The sequence below is a fragment of the Xylocopa sonorina genome, chromosome 1, assembly GCF_050948175.1.
Source record: "Xylocopa sonorina isolate GNS202 chromosome 1, iyXylSono1_principal, whole genome shotgun sequence".
NCBI lineage: Eukaryota > Metazoa > Arthropoda > Insecta > Hymenoptera > Apidae > Xylocopa > Xylocopa sonorina.
Genome location: NC_135193.1, coordinates 21,356,792 through 21,384,105, shown reverse-complemented (window position 1 = coordinate 21,384,105; position 27,314 = coordinate 21,356,792). Strand labels below are relative to the sequence as shown.

General features: G+C 50.1%; 1 protein-coding gene across 5 annotated transcripts in view; it reads left to right on the top strand.

Moving 5' to 3' along the window:
• The window catches only part of LOC143427758 (kin of IRRE-like protein 1), a 98,571-nt gene that overhangs the window by 51,855 nt on the left and 19,402 nt on the right, over positions 1 to 27,314 (top strand). For all 5 annotated transcript variants that reach the window (XM_076902218.1, XM_076902210.1, XM_076902195.1 and 2 more), the window contains exons 3-7: positions 7,785 to 7,996; positions 19,902 to 20,012; positions 24,534 to 24,624; positions 24,699 to 24,811; positions 26,311 to 26,477. In XM_076902218.1, coding sequence (XP_076758333.1) covers positions 7,785 to 7,996; positions 19,902 to 20,012; positions 24,534 to 24,624; positions 24,699 to 24,811; positions 26,311 to 26,477 — 694 coding nt within the window. The remainder of the gene's footprint in view (positions 1 to 7,784; positions 7,997 to 19,901; positions 20,013 to 24,533; positions 24,625 to 24,698; positions 24,812 to 26,310; positions 26,478 to 27,314) is intronic.

Genomic DNA, 27,314 nt, shown 5'->3' with positions numbered 1-27,314 from the left:
ATCGGACGCGGCGTTCGATTATTTTGCGAAACTGCAGCGATACAGTTTTGGCAATTTGCCCTCCGCGCGAGAAATAAATCCCCGTTCGGCGCGCGTACCAATAAATCGGGCATAAATTTTCTACAGGGCCGCCCCGAGTCATTGTTCGTAATCATTGTTCCGGCCGGCTAGAGCGACGTTCGAATTACGGGGATGCGCCAAATTATTATTATTATTATTATTATTATTATTATCATCATTATGATTATCATTATTATTCTTGTTGTTGGCAGCGGTGTTGTTGTTGTTGTTAGTCTGATTCGCGGGGCTTACGTGTTCAATTTGCAAGTTGGTTCGTAAGGAGTAACGAGTAGTCGCGAAGGCACACGGCCGGGAAATACGCGAGACTCGAGGAAAGTTGGAAAGTTCGTAGCAGTACCTTTCCCTATTTCCTTAATGCGAAACTCTACTTCCACGTCATTGTTCGATATCTTTGCGAGAGTCTCAGAGACGCGAGACGATTTAAAAATCGGCGGGTTTGCTGGCTAATTCTGATAATTGAATCTAGTTCGCAGCTCGTTTAGTTTGGTACAAGTTTCCGAGTGGGTGGGCGGGTGTACGCGTAGACCGCTACATCGAATCTGCCCGGCTGGAAACTCGTAACCGGCGTGGTACGCATCCTAGCTGACTCTAGGGACCAAACAATTGCCCGCTATCTCTCCCGAGCGACGGGACCCGAGTTTCCCCGAGTCAAGTAGTTTCAGGCCTGCTCGAGATAAGACGCAGGTATACAGGGAAGGTAGGAGAAGAATGGGTAGACGAATCGATTCGCGCGAGGTTCGTTGAAATTCTGAATTCTTCGGTCGTCGAGTAGAGCGACGCGACGGTATCTAGGAGTGCCAGGGAGAAAATGACAGACTCCTTTGAGAGAGAGAGAGAGAGACGTTGAGACGTTGTAGCGGCGCGGCGGTTCCTTAACAAGCCGGAAACTACGAGAGACCGTGGAAATGAAGAGCAGAAACGAGTTCCCGCTTGTTAATCAACGGTTTTTACTCCCGAGAAGAGAAGAAGAAAGCGTTACGAGAATCGGCATCCCGGTGGATGCGAGGCGAAGAAAACGAATCGAAACGAACGTTTCATCGTCCGATCTCGGATTCGTAGCCTGATTGGGACACCATCTTTGGCATACGTGACACCTCGTAACGGGTGCGTACGAGGATGAGAAGGAAAAGGAGAGTAAGATCTCGAGTTTCAATACGACGGGGGCATTCCTTTCCCGGTGGTCCCCGCAAGGGGCGGACGTGCCTCGCCGTAATTCAACCGGATAAGAGAGAAGATGGTCCCGGGGTCTTGGTCCGGGTTCCAAAGTCCACAAGGAGCCGGGTACACAGAGAGGAGGCGAATGAGAAAGCCGTGTAAAAAGGATCCCGGGGATTAAGATGACAGAGGCCGGCCGATGGAGCACGATCGTCGGCCGTGAACGTGATTCCCTAGTTCTTCGAGGAACCGGCAGCCACTTAACTCCTGCGAGATCGATCCTTCTCAAGGTAAACTGTATGCCGGACGTGACGTACTTACCTTTGCCCGCGTTACCATTTCATCGTGGAAATTCAATGTTTCTAATATCGTTTGAAATTAGTGGATAACGCGGTTAATTAGGCGTTGCGTTCGCTGGCGTTCGCTGGCGTTCGCTCGCGTTCGCTCGCGTTTCCAACAAGAATTCGAGGGTGGGCTCGCGAGCCAGCAGGTATCAACCGATAAGCCGACTAGTACTCGTTGGTTCGACGGTCCGCTCGGGTGAGGTCCGGCGAGGTAAATCGAATCGAGATCGAGGGGCGGGAGGGTCGGGGCAGAGGGTGGAATAGCTGCCGGCAATTATAACGTTGCGCGAGGCCCGAGCAGTAAATAATGGGTTTCGGGCTTGTCCGGTATTCAGCCAGAGCGTCAATCACCCTCAATCAGTTAGCGGGTTGGCTGCGACCTAAATCAGAGGGTGCCAGAGGGAGGGAGGGAGGGAGGGAGGCTGGCGAACGAACGAACGAGAATACGGCCGAGAGGTCGAGATAAACGACGGGAGAAGGACGAAGAGCGAGCGTCAGCCGATAAAGCCGGAATGACAAAGAGGGAAAAGGGGCGAGAAGACAGCTCGTAGGATGATTGAAAGCGAACGAGACAAATTCGACGGTTGACCGTTGACGCGACGCGAAAAATTCGTCTCTACTGGAAATTACATTGGAACCAGGACGGGATCCGTGTGTTAATAAATTGAACGCATTGAAAATCCGACAATGGAAGGTGGGACCGGTTAATTACAAGTTCGAAGCCGACTAATCAATTAGCGCGAAAACCGTCGCCTCGCGCTCGTTCAACTCGACGTTTCATCGTCCCAACCGATCTCTCTTCCGTCTAATCTAGCCCACCGGAATTGTACGAGGTGTGATCGCATCTGCGGCAAACGGCGCACCGGTTCGAATTGAACCTCCCTCGCCTCTCTCGCTATCATTACTCCGATTACTCCGCGGCGTATTCAATTCGCGGCCGTATCTGACAGTCGAGAAAGTTCCTTCCTGTCCTCCACCGTACAATACTCGTTATCGACGTCTGGCCAGTCGCCTGTCCCGAAAATTCCAACTTCAACTATTGGACAACTATTGTATCGCCGCGCGCTCCTCTCTCTCTCTCTCTCTCTCTCTCTCTCTCTCCCTCTCTCTCCCTTTCTCTCCCTTTCTACCACCTGCGCGGAAAGGTGGTAGAGAGTCTTTATTCCAATTTCAACTTCTACTTGAACGTAATAGGTAATAGCTCGAGACGATGATAACGGTACGGGTTTAAAAACGAGTCACGATATCGAGGAGAGTCTCGTACGAGTCCCAGTCGTTGTTCAATTTATCTCCTTTCAGCCGGAACCGCATCACGGTTATTGGACGGCCGACTGATAGAAGTCAAACCGATGCGGAATCTCGTCGAAGGCACGATTTCGTTCGCGACCCATTATCGATTCTGGTTACCGCGCGCCTTCCTTCGCCTCTGCGCCTCTTTCTTTCTTTTCCGTCCCCCTCGAACGAACGACTTTCTCAGTCGTTCATATTTTTACCTTTCAAATTGATCGAAGACGCGCGATGCCCTTTAATCGACTCTTCGCCTCGTTGTCTTCGAGGGAAGAAGAATTTCGTTAGGCAGCCGCGTCACTGGTAATAGGATAATACCGGACGTAAACGGTCGATGGCACATACGTCGAGTAGGAGCATTCTCGAATTTACCGTCTCTCTGTTATCGCTCGTTGGTGAATTACGCCGCCTCTGCCTGTCCCTCTAATCGAGTGCGACGTTCGCCTCCCCTCTAACCCTGTCGCCGTGTCCTCTTACGTTAACGAAACGTCCCACGGGTAGGAATCGTTTTCTTACCCGCGAGAATTCACCGTGCGAATAGATTTTGATACACCGTTAATCGAACGGTTTCCAGGCTGCTGCTGTCGAAAATTCGATTACCGATTCGAGAAACACGATTTTCCGTCAAATCAACCGTTAGAAGAACGGAACGGAACGAGAAACGATTTTCTCCTACATTTCCGCCAACCTTCCTTCTCCTCACGCTCTCTCTCTCTCTCTCTCTCTCTCTCTCTCTCTCTCTCTCGTCGAGTGTGATTTTTATTCAAATCTCTCGCGTTACCTTTCCTACCCGCGAATTACCGTTCGGTCGAGATGCTAATGAACATAAAAGGCAGTTTGTAGTAAATAAATTAAACGAGCACTCTCCGAGCAGAGAGATGTAAAAAGCTGACCGTGCTGCTCGTGGGGAGATACGAGGGGGTCGGTTGATCGTTTTTATTTTCTTTCCCCTTTATTCTCTATTTTTTTTTTTTTTTTCTTTCTTTTTTCTTTTTCGAGCGCCTGTAGAAAACGGCCAAGGGGATGTTCAACGTATTCCATGAGAAATTACGAAAAATAATCCTGGAAAATTATCATGAGAATGGCTTCATGGCTGCGCGCGGAGGTCTACCCGAACAACAATGCCGTCTGGTCCCATCTGCATAACAATGTTTAGCCGTGAAAACAAAGGTCCGTGACGCGCCGAGCCAGTGGCGGTGAAAAAAAAAAAAAAAAAAAAAAAGAAAAAAAAAGAGAAAGATGAGGGGGGATGGTAGTAAAAAAACAAGCGATATATTAACCGATCGACCGCGATTTTGGACAGAGTCGTGTCGTTTGGATCGAACGAATCGAAGCGGAGGATCGAAGAGTTGGAACGGGTTGGTGCGTGCTAGACTGGCGGGATGGCGTGCTCTCGAGCAGTAACCCTAAATATTAACACGGGCCTCGTGCGGGCGAATCGCGCGGCATTACCATCGCCACCCAGCTCGGCCATTACCGTGGAAATATTGAATTTCGTTATCGAGCCGGTATGGTATTATCAGACTGTTGGCCTCTGGTTCTAAGGACAGACATTATCGGGAGGTGATCGTTCGATGGAACTTTCTTATCGACAGAAAGGAATAACTCGGGATAGGTAGAGGGAGACCGCAATTGGTACGGCACGGAGATACGTTGCTACGCCCCTATTGTTGTCCCCGCTCGTCGCCGAGTCGTCTTAATTACGCGTTTAAGGGGTTAACGAGCGGTTTCCACGACTACCGAGCGTACACGTATGGTTTCGAGCCGATAACCGACTTGCTCCGATACGTCTGACTGCGCGTCGTTATTTCTACTGAAATCCGCGGCGCCATTCGCGGACGGTACCAACGAACGTACAGGAGGAGGCACGCGCAACGCGGTCTACACGAGCTGGGAAATGTTCATCGAAACCAACTTCCATTTCCACGGGACTCATTGTCGTCGACAGCACGGACGTGAAAACAAATAGCAATCGTTGCGATACGAGTTATCGTATACAAACGTTCTCGTCATTCCTGCCTCGGCGAAATGCTCTTTTCGCGAGGCCTCCGCTACCTATGTATCCATCCAGCTAGTGGTATCGAGTTCCGCGCGCGGATCCAACAATGGAAAAGAAAAAAAAAAAAAAAAAAAAAAAAAAAAAACAGGGAAAAGGGAAAAACGAGAAAACGCTGCCGCGCTTTCCAATCCGACGGTGCCAATTTCTTTACGGCGTTCGATTAATTGAACGTTAAACCTTCGATTAGCAGTTCGGAGAAACTGTTTAGCTCTTTGGCCGTGGACCGTTTGTCATTTTTGCGGCAGAGAGGTTTGACGAGAAAAATATGAAAAAACGTGCGCAGCGCGGGTAACGGACTGGAAATCACCGGGCCTGGTATTTTTAATCGTCCGCCTCTAATCATTTTTACATTTTTCAACGGGCCGTAGCAAAGGATTTATCTTTTACTCTTTTTTTCACCGCTCGCGCGATTCCGTCCTTTCTTTGAAGGAAAAATATTCTCGTAGACGACGCACGGCTGCGACAAGCTGCGCGTTACCGGTCGGAATGGAAAAATGCAGCTCGTAAAACAACGGCTGAACAAAGAGAGGGTAAACGTATAAATTTGTAAAGCTCGAAGACGTCGAAAGTTCTCGAGGAGAATGTCACGAAATTAGCGCGGCAATAAATAAACGGATATACAATATTCTTTAGGGAAACGTAAGCGAGGTAAATGGTGAACGGTCTCCATTTATTTCGCCGCTATTTATCCTTTGCCCGGAAGGCATGCATCATTTTTACGAGGAGACCGCGAAGCCAGGGAACCGCGGAGAGCTACGGAAAAAGATGGAACGCCGGCAAAGCTTGCGGTGGAAAAGCAACATAAATGGAGGAAAATCCTAAAAGAGAAAAGAGAAAAGAAATAGAAGAGAGTGAAAAAGAGAGAAAAAGAAAGAAAGGGGGTGCGCTGCGCGCGGGCGCGCGCGCGCGCGTTCGTATAACGTTGTATGTAATTATGCACCGAGTCATGGAAAATGGATCGCTGTATCCGGGCTGGCTCGCTTTCCTCCTGGAATCCGCTCTAAATCGGCTACGGAAAAAGGAAACGCGCCGCGCGGTTAGACGACCAACCGAATTAATAACAGTCGGATTGATAACGAACGTCGCATCCGTTAAAGTTGGCAACCGTTAAGGTTGCCAAGGTAACACCCGTCCGCTATAAAGTCGACGAAGTTAATTGACAAGAAAAACCTCGGAAGAACGGGTTGTAAAGTGGATGCGGACCGCGAACCAAGACCCGTGGTGGCTAGGTATATTTATGCCGGTGCTATTTACCCTTCGCCCAGCGGGCGTGAATCATTTTTACGAGACGAGGGTCGACCAGGACGTAACGGGCAACGAGTGGTAAAGAAGCGGACGAAGAAGAAGAAGAAGGAGGAGGAGTAGAGCGAAAAGTAGGACGAGTTGAAGGACGCGGGGGTCGCGAAAGCAGATAGAGCGAGAACGGGGGCGAAATATTGGAAAACGGGCTGCGCGGTGAGATAAAACGTTTCATAAAACAGACATCGATTCCGTATTACTCGGCGGCGCGTCGACGTGAACCGAACAGACTCTTCGACGCGAACGAGTGAAAAGTCGCGTTTCCTTATATCGCGTCCAACTTCTATCGTTGGCCCCTTCGGCGAATGTGGAATAACTTTTCGTTATCGATCGAGTCTAATTGAGACGATCACATTTTGGCGAGGAAACGAGCAGAGGGATGGTAGACGCGGAAATTTTCGTCATATTTTAATCCGTTCACGATACACGACAACCGCTCGGTTTCATCAATCTCCGCCCCGTTTTAGCCACCCTACACCATCGTCTTTCATCCCCGATCATTTATTTCGCGACACCCTTCCGCCGCCGTATGCGCGACTGTCACACCCTGAAATGGCCACTCCACCGGAAAAATTTTATCAGGCTACGGCTGCTCGCCGCGTTTAAAAATGACGCTCGCCAGACATTTGCCGTGTCAACGAGTACATTAACCACGGTTTTATCGCTCGATCCCCCCCCCCCCCGCTTCTGTCTATATATCTACATACTTTACTCGCTTGCTCACTTGCTTACTTGCTTGCTTAGTTGGGTGCCTGGATTCGTTTTCTTAACGCGATGATACGTGTTACGCTTACAAGCGAATGATAACATAATGTAACGGGCAAGTGGGAGAGAGGGAAGGTATCGAGGTGCGCAAAATATCGGATAATACCGGAGCGGTTTAATTGCGTTATCTCTGGTCGGCCGGGCGTTGTATTCTCGGCCGGCGATAATTATTCCATCGATTCGAAATAATGATATTCCCTTCTAGTAGGTAGGGGGGGGGGGGGCGAGGGCCGAGGTAATGGGTGAGAGTTTTTGAAGCGCTCCTCTTCCTCCTCCTCTGCTCTGTGGCCGTCCCCTTACAATGAAACCTCTACGCCGCGTTTGAATTTCATTGGCCGGAAATTGCGATCGTTTCCAACATACATATCGAATACCGCAAGGCCGTTCCGCGAATTCTTCGGATTCCGTGGGAATGCGAGTTCGAGCGACGCGTTGCCGGAGAAAAAGAAACGAAGAAAGCGACACCTCGTATGCACGCACCACTTTAGCGACGAGTAACAAAGAGGTTGAACAAATAAAGGGGAATCGCGAGCGAGCGAGCGAGCGAGCGACTGATTACCAACTAATAATGCGGGTATGCGCTATCGAACTTTCTATAAATGCCAGATTACATTTCTATTACATTAAAGGTAGTTACGAAGGGACGTTTCAATAAATTTCATTGTCGTTTCCGAGCACCGTCGATACAATCCCGCGATTCCCATTGTTCGAAACGGCACGGTGATTACGTCGACCGGACAGTAAACAAGCTGACTGGTTATTGACCTCGGGGGATATTTTTTTCTCTGTTGCAGGATCGATGCCCGAGAGAAACCGGTGACCAAAGCGCTCCACTCCTCGGATTCAGGCGTGTTCGGGCCACGAGCGTATTTTCGAACGGCTTTCCCGAGCCCCGCGGTCCTCGTCATCGAGGACATCAAAAGGCACGACGCGGCCACCTACAGGTGCAGAGTCGACTTCCGGAAGGGACAGACGCGAAGTTTTCGCTACAACCTGACCGTGATCGGTAAGTTTCTTTTCGGTTTCCCATCGATCCAGAGTAAACATACTCGCGCGTGTTGCCCGCGGGCAGGCCGGTTGAAAAATGCATGAACCAATCCGCGAGCCGTGCGTTTACGCTTTTCTCTTCCAGGAAAAACAAAGCTGAACGAAACGAAACGAAACGAAAGGAAAAGAAAAGGTTCGGTTAGATTTGGTAAGGAAAAGTATCGAACGTCGAAACTCGCGAGACTAGCGACGAAGGGCGTTCGAGTCTTGAATAAAATCCCCGGGCCCGATCCGTCGGGATACCTTCTTCCGTTCGGCAGCGTATCGATCGACGCGACGATTGAAAAGCAACCGAGTAAAATGGGTGGGAGGCATAAAAAGGAGGAAAGGATAACAGAATGGAAAGGGAATAATGGTGTAGTTAAGTGACGCAGTGCAGTCATTTCTGGATCGAGTGAATAATTGACAGGGAGCTCGCGAAGAAATGTTCAAAGGTACAGTCAAAGGTAGGAGATGCGCGCGGTTGCACGCGATGATGTTCCAAAAAGGAGTCACGGAAGAAATTGGCCCGGCTAGAAAACCGTCCGCTTTGAGCGAGGTATTTTCATCAGAGGAGATTGGTTCCCAAGAGTTCCTAGATTGCGTCCGTCCACTGGATTTTCTCTCGTAACCGGCGTCCTTCTACCATCTCTGCAACGTCGGCCCACCTTTTTATCGGTCATTTCCTTTTCTTTCATATCCTGCTTTCCGCCACCGCCCTCCCGTTGCCGATGATACCCTTACCTCGGCTATCGCCCTCTGGCCTGCGCCGTTTCGCGAGTACCACGCGAGTACCACGCGAGTAGAAATAGTAGTGTCGCGCATGAAGGACTGCCGCGACAGCAAAGCGAACGCGGTGCGATTCCGGTGGGGTAGTTTCGATGGTACGAAATCGTGGCCGCGGCAGCGGTCTAGTCCCTGTGAAAGGCGCGCGTCGAAAGCTTTGCAGGGGTTTGAAAAGCGTGCAGCGCACCGTAGCGCGGCAGTTTATGGTAATTTACGGACAAAAGGCAAGAACTATGTTAATTCGCTGGCAACGGAAGCGTGGCCTTTTCAACCGCGGCGCGGAGACTAGAAAAAAGAGCGACGCTGGGTGACAAAAGCCACTCAAGGTAACTTAACTTGGCGTGCGAATTGGATCGCAGCGTTCCACCAACCCGATAGCAAAGAGAGGTACCCCACGAATTTTCCAGTTAACGCTCGATTCTACTTCGACTTGTTTCTTTTTTTTTTTCTTTTTTTTCTCTTTCGTTTGCGAAATACGGCGTATACCACGTGGGCGGTGACGGCGAGAAAGCCGACGAAACCAGAGATTATGGGGCGGAGGTGGAGCCGTGGATCTCCGAGATATGCTTTCGCAGTCGGGAAAATTGTAAGAGATGGAAGCGAAGCCTGCCGCTGAAACGGTAGGAAGGAAGAATAGAGATCTGCCCTCGTTAAGGAAATAATCCGTGGCTTAATTAAATACAGCGCAATTAGTTCTGGTTCTCTGTATAGGTGGATCTCGGGTGCGATGTATACGTATACCAGAGAGCAGGGAGTCGCGCCGGCGCGGGTCGTGGAACATCCGCGAACGAACTCTCGTCGATCGCGAAAGAAACGGACGCGGATACGCGTAGAACCGTGCCTGTCTCCGCGAGGATGCCGAGAGCCTCGAGTTGGAGAGAAAAAGGGATCGAGGAGATTAGACGGTCGAATTAGAATTTCAAAAATGCACGCGAAACTTTTGGCGTTAACTCGAGTCAAAGTCGGTCGAGAGAGAGAGAGAGAGAGAGAGAGGCGGAGGAGAGAGAGAGAACCGTGCATAGAAATGGACTGGGCTGGACAAACCCCGTCGTTAGGTTTTCCCTTAATTAACCTTCCTCTTCCTCCTTCTCCTCTTCTTCTTCTTCTCCTTCTTCTCCTTTCCCTGTTTTTCCTAGCTTTTCGCCACTTTGCCTCTGTTCCTGCTCGTTTCGTTCCTTCCGACTGCATACATCACCGCGCGGCTTCTTCCGGTTACATTAGCCTCTCTCCCTCGTGGAAAATCCCAGTCGGCGTTCGCGCCGCGGAAAATTCAGATCCATAGACGATTACCATTTTCCATAGACGGTTACCCTTTAACGCGTACGAAGGTTTATCATTGTCGGTGAAACGAAGCGTTCTGACACACACACACACACGCGCGCGCGCGCAAAAAGAAGAGAAAAAACGAGTAGGTTCGGTAAATGGTAAGGCAATTTGGTAAAGTAGCCGGTTCGGGAGAGGAGGCAAAGTTACGAGAAGCAAGGTATCGGAAAGGTTTGGAAAAATTGAAAAGGTCGTCGTAGAAGCGTCGAATAACTCTTCTCCGTTCGAACAAGCAGCAATTTCAGATGAAAAGCGTGGAGCGAGAATTTTTTTGCAACGTTTTACTCGGGGGCGCGCACGCATCAGAATGGGAGTTTGTCCCGAGGTCGGCAACCCTTATCCAGAGTTGGCGCAGGTGTAGGGTTGTGTTCCACGCGTCGACTAATGGGGGAAAATAGTAAAAGAGGAGGAGGAGGAGCGAACGAAAAAGGGCGAAGAGAGAAAGGGGATAAAAGTTGGCTGCGCTCTATTGGCCACCTGGATAGCTGTACATAATCGAGCCCCTCTCTGTGGCGAGGATAATTAACCTCGGAGCGCGGACGCGGACGCGCCTCTACGATAGCACGGACGGGCCCTGTGTCCTCTTGCGAACCGTATAAATTGAATCGCGAGTACTTTTACCCGCCTTCTCCCGTGTTCGCGTCGCTTTTCTCCTCGCTTTCGATAATCCGGCACTCGGTTCCGCGCCGTTGCTAATGCTGCACCGCCGCGGCGAACGCCCTCTCAAATCGAATTAAACCGGGGCGATTATACGCGCGTTCGCTTTCTTTCGCGAGCGAACGAGCATCGCGTCGTGTTCCGTAACGAGCAAAAGGAAAAATCAGCCCGGAATAAAAAGCAAAAGGGAGCGAGAGAATCTGGCTTTCGCTGATCACAAAAGGCGCTGCAAAGCCGAAAGCCGTGCGCGATCGATGCTCGAAATTTCCATCGCGATCGCGAAAGGAGTCGGGAAAGTGGGCGACGGGATGGAAAATGCGGCAAGATGGGCGAGTTCGCGCGGAATGCGACAAGGGTGGAAAAGGTGTGAACGCCGCGAAAGGTGGGTTAAAAAGGAGCTGGGGTCCGAGATCGGAAAAACCGGTTCGCCGTAGTCCCATGAATTTATGACCCGCATAAATCCGGGACTCCTCCTGGCTCGCACGAACCACGATTTTCGGGGAGACCTTTGCCCTCCTCCGCTCCTCTGCCACCAAGAAATTGGTAAGACGCTGCTCTCGGCTGCTCTCGGCTGCTCTCCTGATCGATAATACCTACAATCATTCGAGAAACGTTAACGTTCGCTCGTAAAAGTATAACATTTATTTGTCGCGTCGCGTAAGGAGGTGTTATTAAATTTACTCGGACGTTCGTCGGACGATTATTCATTTTGCGATTCGTTTACTCGGTCGTTGAATTAAAATCCATTCGATTTGTATCGAACGATCCATTTGAAACGCATCGTTTATTCAACGTCGAACGGCGACGTTTAAAGTGCTCGTTCGCTATCGCGTTGAACAGGATTACCGGCAAATCCGAGTGGCAGCGCACCTTGAATTTTTCTATTTACCAGCTAGAAATCTACGGCGAGATAATGGCGCGCGATACCGGCGTACTATTATTCGAGCAAATTTTTCACCGGGCTACCAGATTGCGCGACTAGAAATTTTTGAACGTTTCCCGACTAGCGTAATAAGTGCGCTCGGTGGATCGTAACGTAATCGGGCAGCAGGCGAGAAGGGAAGAGGAAAAAGAGCCGGAAGATCGACGATCGTACGGTGGAACAACTGCAGCTCGCAATAAAGGGAAAGACATCTTAAATCCTAGAAAATATACTCTCCGTTATCGTCGGGTAAAAAGATTAAAGCTGCGAGAGAGAAATAGTTTTACGATCTCGCCGTAGCGTTCGAGGAAACGGGAAATTATCAAATTAACTCGAGTCCACCTCCGAAATCGTCGACTTCTTTCGAAGAGGAGCGTCGTTATAAATCGGCCTGGTGATTCATAGATACGAGGACGGAATGCGGGGGGGAAAGCTCGTTCTTAAGCCGACGCTTACTTCGCACTCCGCGCGATCTTGGTTTCGGGTTCCTGAACTATGCGTGTGCCGCCGACAACAGAGACTCGCGGCCCATCCGACCAACCAACCAACCAACCAACCAACCAACCCACCAACCAACCGACAGAGCGTTGGAACGAGGGGAGCGCAGCGTTGTCACCAACGGTGTGATAAACTGCCGGTCGCTAACTACGCGAATTATTCCAAGTAGACGACGACGTGTCCCGAGCCGCTGCTAACGCGGTTCCAGTTCCTCGAGAACTTTCGCGAGTCGAGAACGCCTAAATTCCAACTCTGCTCGACCGGCGAAGGAATAGGGGGTGGGTGGAAAAAAAAAAGTGGCACTCGCGAGACTCCCATCGAGTATCGCCACCTGTTTGGTCGTTCTCTACCGCCGAATAGCAATGTAATTAGCGGCGAAGGAGGAGGATCGAGTTGCCCAATCGCGTTGATCTTTATTCGTCCTCCGGGCTGGTATCGAAATGGAAAACGAACCGGTCGTCTAATTACCAGGTTTACCGCCGGATGACTAAAGGGTTTCGATCAACGAATTCCTGTTTAGATAGGGCGCCATTAACCGGCATTAAACGTTGATCGACGATCTCGTACGCGGAGCTGTGGACGTTGCAGGATTGCCCGATCGGTCGATACGTCGAAACGAGGAGGAGGAGGGCCAGATGGGGGGTGGCGCGCGCGCGAACATTGCCCGCGTCGCGCCGGATAGAATGCAGATTGTATCGAACCAAGTCTAGCCGCAGCGCATGATTCGATAATGCGGAATTCGCGATTCGTTGTTGCATCGGTTCTAGCTAGCAGAGAAAGGTGTACCACCGATAGGAACAGTAGGCGAGGTTCTCTCGCGCGGTACACCCCCGATCCGTACGTGTGCCGTCGCCATCGCCACCGCCGCCACCACGTCCCCCTGAATATGTGCTGCGTCGTCGTAGCGTAATGTTTCGCAAATATTGACGTAGAAATCGGCTCTTCCACCTACCAACCAACTTCGCTCGCTCGCTCCTCCTCCTCCTCTTCCTCCTCCTCCTCCTCCTCCTCTTGCTCCTCTTCCCCTGTACTGGCCTCGTTTCAGTTCGTTCTACGCGGCCCGATCTAGCTGCAGACGCCTAAATTGGCCCGATACATCCGACGAACGTGGAGCGAGTACATAACTCGATAAGTACACAAAATTTTCCTCACCGTGTACCACTGCCGAGGAATATTTCAGCGTTCCTTTCGGATCGAGACGAATCTTTATCCCCCGAAATTATTTGACGACGATTAACGTTACGGGTTCGTCCAGGTTCCCCTTTCGAACGCGAAACATCCATCAAAGAGAGACGAGAGAAGAACGGCTGTCGACTACTACGAACGAACGAACTCGAGATTGGTAGCGGTGGTGGTGGTGGTGGTGGTAGTAGTAGGCGTCGTAGTCGGGTACAAAGTCCGGGCAGATGCAAGCGCTCGCAAAGTTCCGATTCTAACAAGATTCTTAGCGCCGGTGTCTACGGATGCCCATAAATGTCCCCAAGTACAAATACCTTCGGATATAAAGTTCAAAGTGCGCTTTCAACAAACTTGGAATATGTCCTTATCCAAGACCGAATGCCGTTCACTCCGATTCAATTCTGCCACGCCACGTCGCGTCGCGTCGCGTCGCGTCGCGTGACGTTTCAAACTCTCGAATCGAAAAGAGAACCAACCAACTCCTTTATGCCCCGAAATTCGAAGCTATTCAATTTAAGCCGAGCCGTGCTCGAGGACGATCATGACAAATACGTATCTCGTCGTAGCAGTGAGAACCGAAAATATATACATCTTCTCCGATCTAACGAGTTTCTTCTTGGTGAAAACTGCTTGGCCAGCAGCTTCCCTTGGAGAGGGAGGAACGAACGAACGAACGAACGAACGAACGGAGAACCGATGCGGAAAGGTAACGGACGAATGACAACCACTGATTCACGGGGTGACGACCGGCCAGCACGGATTTTAATATTTCCAGCCATATCTCAAGCCGAGCGAACTTTCCGGCGAGCTGGCTCTCGCTTAAAATCACTTTATACTCGTACGAATCGCGGCCACTTTTTCGAGCCGTCGACGACTTTTGGAAACGCCGACATTATTCTTACCGTCCCCTCGCATTATCCGGACAACGCTGCTCACCGACGCATGGAGAAATGTCCGTTTTGAAAATTTCCTACCGACGACCAAGTAGAAGGAGGGAAGAACGTCGCGGTTTAAACGATTCGTTGGCCGATTTATGAACCCGAATAAATTCGAGTCCCGGCATAGATTCGATTAACGTGCCGCTAGCTAGCAGGGAATCCGACGAGGACAGCCATTTGCTCGCCCAGAATTAGACCACTTACGTTGCTACTCTGCAAACTTGTTCCAACTTTTAAACGAATGCACGGGGCTACCGTAATCGAAGCAGCGACCGATCGCTCGAACGGGTTTTAACGTGAAATTAAAAAGAGAATCGGAGGAAAGCTCGAATTTCAGCGAAGCTCGCTGAAACGGTTATCTTTGAAACGAGTTAGATTATTTCGAGGAACGCGGGTCGAACTGTTTTCTGGACGGATGAAAAAACCGATCATATTTTACGATTCTAGCAAGCGCGACCCATAATGACCGAATCCCGCTGCGATAATCGAAGATTAATCGGTCAGCGATACCGCGAGGTGATCATAATTCAATCTCTGGTCTCGATAAAAACGCGGAAACCACCGGATCCCATTTCGTTCGGCCATTGGAAGAACTCAAAGGAAGAAGAAGAAGAAGAAGGAGACGAAATTAACGACGGTTAACGTTAGCTAGCTTCGTTTCCGTGTGCCTTGCAATATCCTTCCTCGTTATAATTAAAATGTCCCTCGCTTTGACTTATCGGCTGCCGGCAGTGAGGAAATATATGTATACGAATTCTCGTTCGGATAATTCCGGCTAATCGAGTACCGCGTCTTTCAGAAGGGAAGGGAAGGGAGGGTCTCGCCTATTATTATATCTACCCGATTAAGCGTCTCTACGGTGTGACCGCGAGTAGCGGTCGCCCTCGCAAAAACTGGTGGCCGTAAAAATTTAACAAGCGGACTCCTCTCGGACGATCTGACGGGTAATGAAACAAGCGTCGCCGGTGAAATTGGTCGAGAAAAAGAGGAAGAGTCGAAGAAAAAGGAGGAGGCAGGGAAGGTTTTAGCCCGCGCGCTCGCTTCGCGATATTAATTCGGTAGGATGTCCGTGTATCATGTCCGTGCCACCGGGATAGCAAGTGGCATTCGGCAAACATCGGCCCTGGCTTTTCAACTCGTCGGAGCTTCGGGCTTACGAGGCTTATTCAAATGGTCGAACAGAAAAGACGAGAGGAAAGGCGGAGCGTAGCGGCTCTTTCTTCGCCGCGCTTACTTGTTTTACAACCAACCTGGTAACGAGCTTCCCTTTCCCTCCCTCTCCCTCCGTTTCTTTCGTTCTTCCGTAAAGGAGGTAAACCGTTTGATCGGTAAAATACGGAAGCAACGCATCGTCGGTGCGCGTTGTCGCGCGAGTCGAGTATTTTAAAACCGCGCGCCGCGATCTCGACGATCGGATCGAGTGGCACGGGCGTGCACCGATGGCTCGTTTGAATTTTAGAACGATAGTGGAAACTCGTGTAGCTCGCGCGAGTCGTCAATTTAACTTTCCGGTGACGGAAAGGCGGAAGGGTGGAATAGGCGGTGAAGCGAATTAATTCGCGACCTCCCACGACAAACCATTCCCCGCTCTATACGTGTATGTTCGTTTCGCTTTATCTTCGATAAGTAGACGGAATTTTCATGGAAAACTACTCGTTCTCGCCCCCTGTATCTCGAGCCAAGTGCTAGTTACGAGCTACGCTGTTAACAGCGCGAAGAGCGCGCAAGAGAGAGAGAGAGAGAGAGAGAAAGAGAGAGAGAGTGGGTAAGGCGAAGTGGAAAAGAGGAGGAGACGCGCTCGAAGCTGACAAGGAACATGAACGATGGGACGACGTTCCCGTCGACGAATTTGAAAATAAAATTTGACATTTTTATTGAAATCCAAGAACGAGGCACCCGTGCCATCGTGTCTTGTCGCCTTCTGACAGAGTATGTACGTCGTACACCTACCTACCTGTGCGTATATAAATATACCCGGCAATCCTTCACCGGACGGTTTTTAATAGTACGGGGGGAATGATGGATTTTCGAAATATCGAATGTAATCCATTAGAAGTTCGTTTCTGGGTTTAAAAGGTCAGGAAAAATTCGAAACAACTCGAAATCAATTTCCATCCGGAAGGATTTCTCGTAAAAGGAACGCGTTAATCGTAGAGTCGGAACGAACGCGAATAAATAATACCGGGGAATAATTTTCCCTTGGGTGGAAACCAGAATGCTTCCTCGTGTCTCTGGGACTCCTTTTACCGGGAGTGTTCGCGCTCGTTCCTTTGGAGATGGTCGCGCGAGAGGATAATCCAAGATTGCCGCAGACAGAAAAAAGGAAAAGGAAAGGGAAAAGGAAAAGGAAAAGAGAAAAAGGATGAAAAGCCGCGAAGAAAGACGGCGAGCAAACGGTGGAAAGGCTCGAAGGAGGGAAAAATGAAAGGGGAGAGAGTGAGAGAGAAAGAGAGCGCAGAAGCCGTGGCAGAACGGCGTGGCTTCTGTCGGCGTGCCCGCGTTAGAGTTAGAGCTAGCCGTGTTACGAGGGTGATAACTGTTCGAGAATCGATTTATCTCGTTGCAACGGAGAAACGTCGTCGCCTTAACCAATAAAGAACGCCGCGAACAATGATATTCTTGTCGATAACAATTTACCCTTTGTATGCACGGTTGAATCGCGTCCTCGGCCTGGATTAATCGTCCCGCGACAATAAGCAGAGAACGAGGAGGGAAAGAAAGGTGGTGACGACGCGATCGGTGCCTTTACGACTTTATCGCGGATCGGTTTATTCGTCTATTTTCTTTTGTTTTTTTTTTTTTTTTTTTTGTTTTTTTTCTTTCTTTTCTATTTTTTAAGGGACGGGGAGGGGTAGAAAAATATTTGATCTCACACCCGGGAACCGGATAGAAGGCGCGAGAGGCGCGAGAGTGCCGTTGAATTTATTAAAGCAGTTATTTAACGGCGCATTTGTTGGCCGGTCGGTCGGGTTTTCAGATACGCGGGGGACAATAAAAATGCAAATAACGAATTGTTTCGCGGAGCGAGCAGTGGTAGGTAATTATTATGCGCGGAAGTGTACGCCATAAATCGTAAACTGTTCTAGCCGCGTCGATGAATAGGTAACGAAATAGAAACGATTTTAATTGGTAAGCGAACCAGTTTAATGGACGGAGAGCGTTATTACGGATGGAAGAAGGAAGGTGGCGAGGAGAAACGCGGTGTAGCCCGCGAACCGGAATAATAAGCGAATTTTTTCGTGACACGTAATTTCGTTGGCGAATGCCATATCTCGAGGCGCGATCTGGCCTGCGGTGGGACGAACCAGGATCTCGATCCTCCGATGCAACACGCCGGTTTCGAGTGTTCGCCGGAAGAAAAAGAAGGCGAAGTCGCGAGAAGGTTAATTGGAGCGCGAGGGATAGACGACGGTTAAATATTTAAAAAGCTTACGGGAAGCCGAGCGGTTTACAGGGTTGATCAAAGCCGAAGATCAATGGAGCGAAGTAGTAGTGGTAGTAGTAGAGTCTACTCGAATTTCTACTCGGACGGGTCTTAAAGCTGGGCGATCGGACATCTCTCTCACTCTTGCGCCACTTACGGTAATGTTTCTGCTCGTCTGACACCGCTCGGCTATTACTACTATTGGAGAACCATTCCCTTGAAATTTAACACGCTTCCCAGTTGTCTGACTTAATAGTAGCTAGCTGGTACCATCAACGCGCCGCGGTATTTCTCTCAATAGGGACTACTACTGGCAATTGACGCGAAGACTTCCATCACGCGAATCCACCGTGAAACGTATGGTAATGCGAGCATCGACCGAGCTAACCCGCCTAATATATTAGAACGGTACGAGGCAAGTTTCGCGTTGTCCCTAAGAGCGACTCGATCCTGCTGGAAAGGCAAAGCGACTCCGCGTTCCGATCGGCGGCCCTCCAACTCTGTGTTCATTCCGCGTTCACTCGACCGTGGAAACGACCGGGTCGACGTATCGGTAATTAGTCCAGTTAAACGATATTTCCATAACAATGTAAGAATTATCGCATTAAATTCGTGCATGCATACGCGTAATCGGTACTGGCGAACGTTTTCGATTATAATATTACAACGTAGTTCGATCGGACGGAATCTATTTAAGGGGTAATCCCTCGTATCCGTTGACGCGTAACTCGTATCAAAACAAACCGAACGCGCGTTGCAACGCGCCATATCTGCGATGTATCTGCGATGTATATGCGATGTATATGCGATGTTGGTGTCGACGCTATACAAAGTAAGGATTAAAAATGAAAATTCAGTGGAAAGCGATGTAAGGTGGTGGTCGTGGTGGTGGGTGCAAGGTAGCCGTGTAAAGCGGCAGTGAATAGGTGAAAAGCTTGCTGGAACGTTATACGTAGATGGGCAGAACGTAGAGACGCCAGCCACATAGATAGGGTATGGTATACGCGCGGCCATGCTACAAAGGGCCGTCTATTTTCCAGCCAGCCCTGAAATTATCGCCGCGGTCTGAGCGAGGTCCATTGATTACCACTGGTAATTGCCATTACAACCCCACGCGCGCTCACCTTCGCTCTCCTTTGCTCTCTCTCTCCACTCGAATCGATCGCTCGATCGAAAGATAAATCCCTTTCGTACAGCTAAGAGGAGTGATTTCGCTCGAGAAAGGTTACGGTTCGTCGAGGTGGTAAACGCGGTACGCGTGTGCGCGCGGTGCGAAACGAGCGGAAAAAGCTTAGGCGAATATATCGTATGTATCTCGGAGCACGAGCGTTCACTCGGCAAGAACCGTAACGTTATTTCGGATTTGGTCCGTAGTTTACGACGGGGTTCGATCGTTTCGCGCAGTTTTTCTGACGCGACATCGCAGAACCGAATAACCGTTCGCGTATCCGCTTAAAGCAATTTTTTGACTGGCCAGCGAGCCTGGGATCGATCGCGAGAGCAAGATCGTTTCTCGAGCAGACACGGAAAAAAGAATCGGATACCCGTAACGCTGTCCGGTTGTATATTTGTAGGTTGCGGTGAACATCGATGAACGCGATCCCCGAATAACGAGGGTGACGGTTTCTACCGGAATCACGTGAAAACAACCGGCTCGCGTTAACCCTCGGAACGTTCGAGCGTCGCGAACGATGGAAATTCATTCCCGATCGTTTACGATTATGTCCGATGGAAACGATTCACAGGGTGCACATTCGCGGGGTAAAAAAGAGAGAGAGAGAGAGAGAAAAAAACACATTTCGAAAGGAACGACGCGTCGGTGAATCGTCCCGCGAGAGGAAGAGCGATGGAGGACGGAAAGGAGCGAAAGGTAGACGCGGCTAGCCGTAACCCCGTTGATAAAGCATCGGATACGTTGGACGTACGCGCGTGCACGTGTACGTGTACGTAACTTGGAAAAATAACGGAAAAAACCAGGGAAATATCGAAGCCGGGTTGGCTTATCCGAGCGACTCTCCCGTCCGAGAACGAATATTCGAGGAAAAAATATCGTCTCGTTTAATCCGCGGACGATCATGGGTACGCGTACGCGTCGATGCACCGCATCGGAAAAGCTAATTTCGTATTTTTCACCGAGTTGTCGTATTCGATGTTGCAGTGCCGCCGGAGCAGCCGACCATTTTGGATCAGTGGGGCAGGATAGTGAACGGAACTGCGGGCCCGTACGAGGAGGGTGACACCCCTTCGTTGACGTGCCGTGTGACCGGTGGTAAGTAAAAGCTCGAAATCGATTCGAACGGCCGGGAGAGGAAGAGAGCAGGGGGGGTTCGTAGCGAGGAGTAACCGGTGTCGCCGGTTATTAGATCGGACAACTTTTTATCGACGATGGGAGCTAAGTGAAAAGTTCCACGTTCGGAAGAACGCGACGCGCTGGTGCGGTGGAAGTAGGTAAGTACTCGGGGACGGAGGATCAAGCGTTCCTAGACGGAACGGGAGAGGAAGCACCAAACTAGCAGGGTTCCGGTGTTTACTTTGGCAACTGGATCTAAATTTCTGTTTATAACTGCGGCAACTTCTTCGGGTGCCTTAAAAGATTATTTCCCCGGCGCCCCCCGAGCCGGAGCCGGAGCCGGAGCCGGAGCCACGTCCCGATTCCACGAGCGCCTCTTTCGTCGGGGCGTGCCTCGAGACAGAGAGGCGAAAATCCATCGGTTCGATCGTTTAGACGGTACGCGTAACTAACTATCGCGTGACTGACTACACGGTGCCGATACAAATATGCAGAGTTGATCCCAGCCAGTGGCGCTCGATGAATGCATCGAAATTCGAGCCGAGCACACGAATATTGCCCTATGCAGATTCGATGGGAAATCGCATCGGCGCGGCGCATCGATCATACGCACTGCGGCGTGCAAATTGAATATCGAGAAGATCGGCTTATCCTTAACAATAACGGTGGATGGTCCTCTTTCCAAGAGTTGTTTTCATTTAGTTGTAAATGATCGGGTTTCAAGAACGCCGGGCTTATTTCCGTTTCATATTTTCGTTCATTCCCCGAGCTGAGTAACCGTAGTGTCTAGAAATTTCAATTCGAAACGATCGCGGTAGCGTATCGGTAGCCGATATCGTTTCTATCGGTCGGCGCAAAGCGGTCCGTTGAAATTTCGCGACTCCGATGTTTGTTTCATCCGGTTTTTCGAGGAAAGTTCTCCGTTGATCTCTCTCTCTCTCTCTCTCTCTCTCGCTCTTCTTGTCGAACGGGGACAGGGGCTCGCGCTCGCGATAAGTTTCCGCCGCCATTTCGGTAAAGATTTGCAATTCAATCGAAACGCGAGAGGTCGGGAACGGAACGCCAATGCGAAATTACGGCCGGGTATACTTTACCGATTAAATGTTAATGCGACCGGCCGTGCGCGTCGTAGTAGCTCATTTACGGGGACAGGACCGTGGACACTCTTTACGCGTCGTAAAAAAATTCGCCGACCGCGGATTTTATTGCCGGCTTATTCCCTCGATATTTAGACCCGGTACTTTGTTTCGAGCACGTACCGTAATTCGATATCGATTTCGTTATTGTTTTTTTTTGTTTTTTTTTCCCTTCCCCCGATACCGCGCAACGAGAATCGGGAAAACTTTTGCCCGGCGTTATCTCGCCTCTCTGAATAATCGGCAGGTTTATTCGCGGTCTGGCTGGCTTCGTTCTTCTTTATAGGATAGCGCGCGATTTCAGAGAAACCGCATTTGCCTTTCGCGAGATATGCCAACCGGACAGTCTAATCTTCATAAAGCGAGCGGACGCGGCAGGAAATTCGAAAGCAGAAACCGCTCGCGATTTTTCTTCTCCGAGACGGTACCGAGGATGCGATAAAAAAGGAGAGGGAAAAAAAAATGGGGAAAATACGCGTAGCTAGCCGGCGTTAAACGCGTCCTCGCTTCGACGCGTCGTTCTCATTGGCCGGTCTCGCCGTGAAACGAGGTCGTTTAAAACGAAAAAACCGACGCGGACACCTCGCGTTAATTACACGGGACACGCGATAATACGCGAGCTTTATCTTCCTCCCGACGAACGATAAATATTTTTTGCCCAGTTTTCGACACCGCTGCGCCAGCACCGATTAACCCTAATTATGCCGATCTTTCCGTCGAGATTCCCATCGATTCGCCTGATTTCCCCCTGATCTCCGATCACCGTACCGCTCTATTATACGCGATTTACAACTAAGCCTAACTTCTTCCCCCCACGGCCGTCTTTCGTGTTATCTATAATTTATGGGAATAGCGGTGAGAAAATTTTACGACTCGGCCAGCTTGTACGATTTATCGCCAATTACTCGACTTCGTGCCCGGAAAGAATCGAGGGTCTTTCTTCGAGGATGTACCTACTACACCTACTACTATACGCGCGTACCTATCCCTTTCGCCTAACAACTCGATGCCTTCTCCAACTTTTATACCCTTACGTATTTCTCTCTTTCTTTAACGTTATCGTTATTATTATTATTATTATTATTTCTTCTTCCTCTCCTTTTTTTCGCTTCTTTTTTCTTTTCCTCGTGCTCCTTGATAATCATGGAGACGCAGACGTCTATCTCCAACTTTCAAGAGCTGATTCCCCTTTCCGACGCCGTGAAACGAATTCCTTTGAGACGTTTCACCAGAGCACAGGGAAACGATTAAAGGAAGGTCAAGGCGAAAAGACTTTTCGTTTCTCGAAAAGAAGATTTCTTCGTTCCCTTCCGACCGAGCGTTAATTTCGAAAATTCTAGAAATTAAAGCCCCGAAATACCGTTGCAACGAACGATATCGAAAAGCCGGTTACACATTAGAGCCAGTTTACTCGGATAATTACTCTTCTTTTTCTTCGGTTCGTCTTCGTTCTCTTTCGCCTCATCAAGCGCGATGCACTTTGCCTATTTCCCCGGGGTATGCGCGGAATGTCGTGGGATCGCAATCTGCCCGTGCCCGAGTATTGGCCGAGTGCGGGGAATATTTATTTTTCAATCCCGCCGCCGGAAAACGGAACTGGTAGCTCCATAAAAGATATTAAAAATGATTGGAGAGGAGGCAAAGTCGAGGCAAGGGAAACGCGTTTTGACGCGTGTCGACAACGAGGAAAGACGTAGAGAGCGATAGAGTCGCGTAGGTTGTTGGTGGAATCGGTTAAAGCCAGAAACGGATGGTTCCTCGATAATCCTGAGTCAAGAGGTCCAGAGTTCGGGCAACGATGAAACGAGCCGGGAGGAGAGGAAATCTGGCGAGGATCTCGGGTATCCTGGCGGAGCGGGTATTTGCCTTAAGTAGAGTTCGAACCGACGGTAAACTTGTTAGATGTGGCCGAGTGGCTGCGGACCGGTCTTAATCCTGCAAGATATCGTCCGGTGTCCGCGGATTAAAATCCGCACTTTACTGCCTCTCCCGGCTCGCGCAGTGCAGATCGCGCAACCAGTGTCCTTCTGCCAATTTCCGAATACAGCCTCTCGGAGACGGTTAAAAAACGCAATCTAGATCGTCGACCATCCTGAATAACAACGACGCGAAGCTAATCCAGACCTCGGTTCCATCGGAGATCGGACTCGCAATTTTAAGTATCGCGGCGACACGCCGTCGTGTCTGATTAAATTGCAATTCCAGCCTGGCAAGCCATCGTGAATAACAATGAACGAGATATCCCTTCGACGCTTCGCTGCCTCGTCTACGCGGTATACTTTTTTCTTTTCTTTTCTTTTCTTTTCTTTATTTTTCCATTTCTGACCCATCGCGCATATATCATCGCGTGAGCTACCGATTTTTATCACCCCCCCCCCCTAACCGGCAGCTTTCCAACAAAAATATGCATCTTATAGCCACGGAGCCGCGTATTATTCGCGAGAGATATGTAAATCGGTGATATAGCGCCGAGTCTATATATATGTATATATATATATATATCCGAGGAGCGTTCCTTCGAATGGTGAACCCTCGATATACAATGCTATAGACGCGCGTACAAGTATAGGTATACGATACACACCCTCCTCGAACCATTTATTTTCGATAAACGCCACTTTCGCTACGGCACGTAGAATCGCGAAAGGCGAGCTACGTTAAAGAGATCGAAGGTACTCGAGTCGAACCCTTATTTATCATTCGATCCGATAGCTACGCGTAGGTATACACTTCCGGCCCAATTCTCTCCAAGCACGCAATCGATTCCAACCCTCTCCGTTTTCGTGTCTCGCGCGCGCACACACACACACACACACACGCGCGCGTACGTCACGGTCTCGATATTCGAGTGGCGACGAAATCGTAGCCAGTTACGGATACGTTTTTAATATTTCACCCGCTTTGATCCGTTCTACGGTCGCGTCGTCGCGTCGATCCGTCGCTCTATAATTGATATTTATCGATCGATTCGATAGGAGAGAGGGGTGTAACGCGCGCGGTTATAGAAGGTTTTTGTCCGAAGCACCGCATCCAAAACTCTCGGCGAGTATCGGCCAATTTAAAAGTTCCCGGCGAACTCATCTGGCCTTTAGTGGCTCGCCCCCGTCTTCTTCGCCCCTAACCACCACCAGCACCCTCCCCGTTACTGTTCCTCTCGTTATCTACCCGGTTGCCTCTTCTCCTTTAGTTCCGCCGCGAACCGTTCCAAGTCGATCTCCCCTCGGTCGAAACCACTTTCCGCGAGTCGTTACGCTCCATACGGCCGCGCGATTTGCTCCACTTTCCTGGACCAGCGGCGTGTTTTCGTTCGCTCTTTCCTAAATCTTACCCGCTCTCCTTAACGGTTCGTAAATTTGCTTTTCAGGCAAGCCGGAGCCCATGGTCCGGTGGCTCGTCAATGGTCAGCTCAAAGACGAGGAGTACGAGAAGAACGTTGGCGACGTAATAGAGAACAGGTATCTATATGTAGCTACATGTATATATGAAAATTTCTTTCCTCTTTCTTACTTCATTTTTTTTTTTTTTTTAGATTAACCCTGCAACCCATCACACGGACGGAGCTCGGCGCGAATTTCACGTGTCAAGCGAGAAACACGGATCTGATCGAGCCGAAGGAGAGCTCCGTTTTCTTGGATCTTAACCGTGAGTGACTGTCGAGCCTCGGATACGACGGCTCGATGTCTAAACATTTATTCGTTTCGGTCGTTTCGGAGGGGGCAGAGATACGAATTGTTATCGCGCGGGCGACAAATCAGAAGCCTCACCCCGAGCCTATCTTGGTCCCGCGTTAACGATAAGATCTACGAGACAGCAAAAGTGGGCCAACATCCTTTTGCTTCCTCGTCGCTGTGAATCGCGTTTAAGGGAAGATAAGGCGAGATAAGGCCAGAAATATATTAAATCCTGGCTCGAGCCCCACCCCTCTGGCACTGAAAGAACCCGATGAACCAGCTCGTGCTTTCTCAAAATTAGAATTCTTCGTTAACTCACGACCAACCGCCTTCTCTCCCTCTTCTTTCTCTTTATACGTATATACGTGTATATGTGGCAACGAAAGAGCAATTTCACGGGTAAACTGAAAAATTCATAAAGCAATTACGGGCAACGATCGTGCGCCGCGTTGGCCGCCACATGGCCGCGCGCGAGTAGGAACGAAACTCGAAGGAAAGGCAAAGCGGAAATCCGTTCCCGCGAGAAAGAAAACCGGGATTGATCGGGATTGATCGCCGGTGAATGATCTATGCTTCCGAAAGTCAGGAGAAATTTTCGGCGAACACGGGGATGCGGAGGACGAAATTGAAGACCCGTTATTGGTGAACGAGAACACCCATCATAGCGGCGAACGGTGGTGGTAGTAGGGGGGTAGGCAGGGAAAAAAGGGAAGTAAAAAAAGGAAAAGGGGGAAAAAAATGCGCTTCGTGCGCAGAGATAACGAAACGAAGGGGTGTGGGGATTGGGAGGGGTAGAGGATTAGAGTGGTCGGGAGGAGGTAGGGGTCGGCGGTGGAAAAGGGAGATTGATCGATGCTCGACGCTCTTTGATTTTCGCGAGCCGGAGCAAGTGACCATGCATCGAGCGTGTATTCGTCTCATGGCCGGCGGAACAAAAAACGAAAGAGAAATTAAAAAACCCCTCTGAACGGTGACGAGGCAAACCGTCGAACGGGGGGGGGGGGGGGGTGGAACGGGATCGAGGAGATTGCGGATAATCGAAAAGAGGCCGTCGATTCCGAAAATCGAGCAAATGAAATATTTGAACGCGGCGGCCGCGCGATCCGTCGCGTCGTTGGTCGGGTTCGAAAATTTGGTAACGCGTACGAAAAGGATCGCAGATGACTCGTTATCGCGGTCGGTTCGATGGGAGCGGAGGCGAAAACGATGGTGTAGGTATAAACCAGCGCACCGATGGTGATGGTGGTGGTGGTTCGAGCTACGAATCTATTTTCGTAGTTTTCATATTTCACGGGTGAACGAATCGTATCTGGTCGGTAGCGGGCAATCGGAAACATTCGAATTTATCGTCCGTCAAAGCGTTCGTCGCCCCGTCCGGAGAACCATCGTATCGTTCCGCGCGTTTACACGCGCTTTGAAAAATCAATATACGATTCGTTCGATTACGTTGCGTTTCGGTTGATTTTCCAGTGAAACCGTTGACGGTGAACATAAGGAGACCGGGGAAGAAGGGGGTCGGTAACGAGTCCCTGTTGGCTGGTAAACGGTACGAGGTGGAATGCGAAACGACGGGTTCACGGCCGCCCGCGGTGATCACTTGGTACAAGGGACGAAGAAGACAGCTGAAGCACACGACGGTGAGTAAAGGATTGGATTGGTATTGGTTCGAAATGATTAGGGGTGAACGAAATTTGTCGTGTTTGCGGTTGGTAGGGAACAAAAGGTAACGGCCGGGCATTTAATTAACAGCTAAGCTGCTTATTATAACCAGGCGTGTTGGTCGGCGGGGGCCGCCGGTTGTTAATTAACCTGACCCGTTCTCGAGGGCTGGACGCCACCGGGCAGCTACGATGAAATACGGTAACGCGTCCTGACACTAAGCTATTTCAATTTCACTTGCTCGAAATTTAAATCAGAATATCCTCGTCCCTGTGAATTACGCCTGGTTGGTTCCGGCTCCTCTTCCGCTCTTCCGCTCTTCCGCTCTTCCGCTCTTCCGGCCACCTCTCCGCTCTTCCGTTCAACCTTCCCCACGAGCCACCGGCCAATTAAAAACACCTGCGAACGATCCTTTTCGGTGGAAATTACGCGCGAATCGATACACCGCTAGTAGCTGGAAAGAACTCTCCGTTCTCTCGTTGCGAAGGGAGGTTGAAAAGGTCGAAACGCTCCGGGGAACCGATAACTATCTTTCCCTTGGGAAAGATTCTCGGCTCTCTCGGAAACAGAGTCAAAGCGGTGGCCGGACGAAGACGTTGAACAGGATCGGATTCGGAGGTTCATCGTCAGACGTTCATCGATTGTGCGAGTTTCGACGGAGGAGCGCACCGCGCTCCCCGATTCGAACCCGGCCAAACGTTTCGAGGAGCGTCGATCGAATTAACCAACCGCCGCCACCTGTCGACTCCAGATATTTTCATTGCCGCCATGCTAATTGCCAATTAACCAACGCCGATTTAACCGACCGGGGTGAT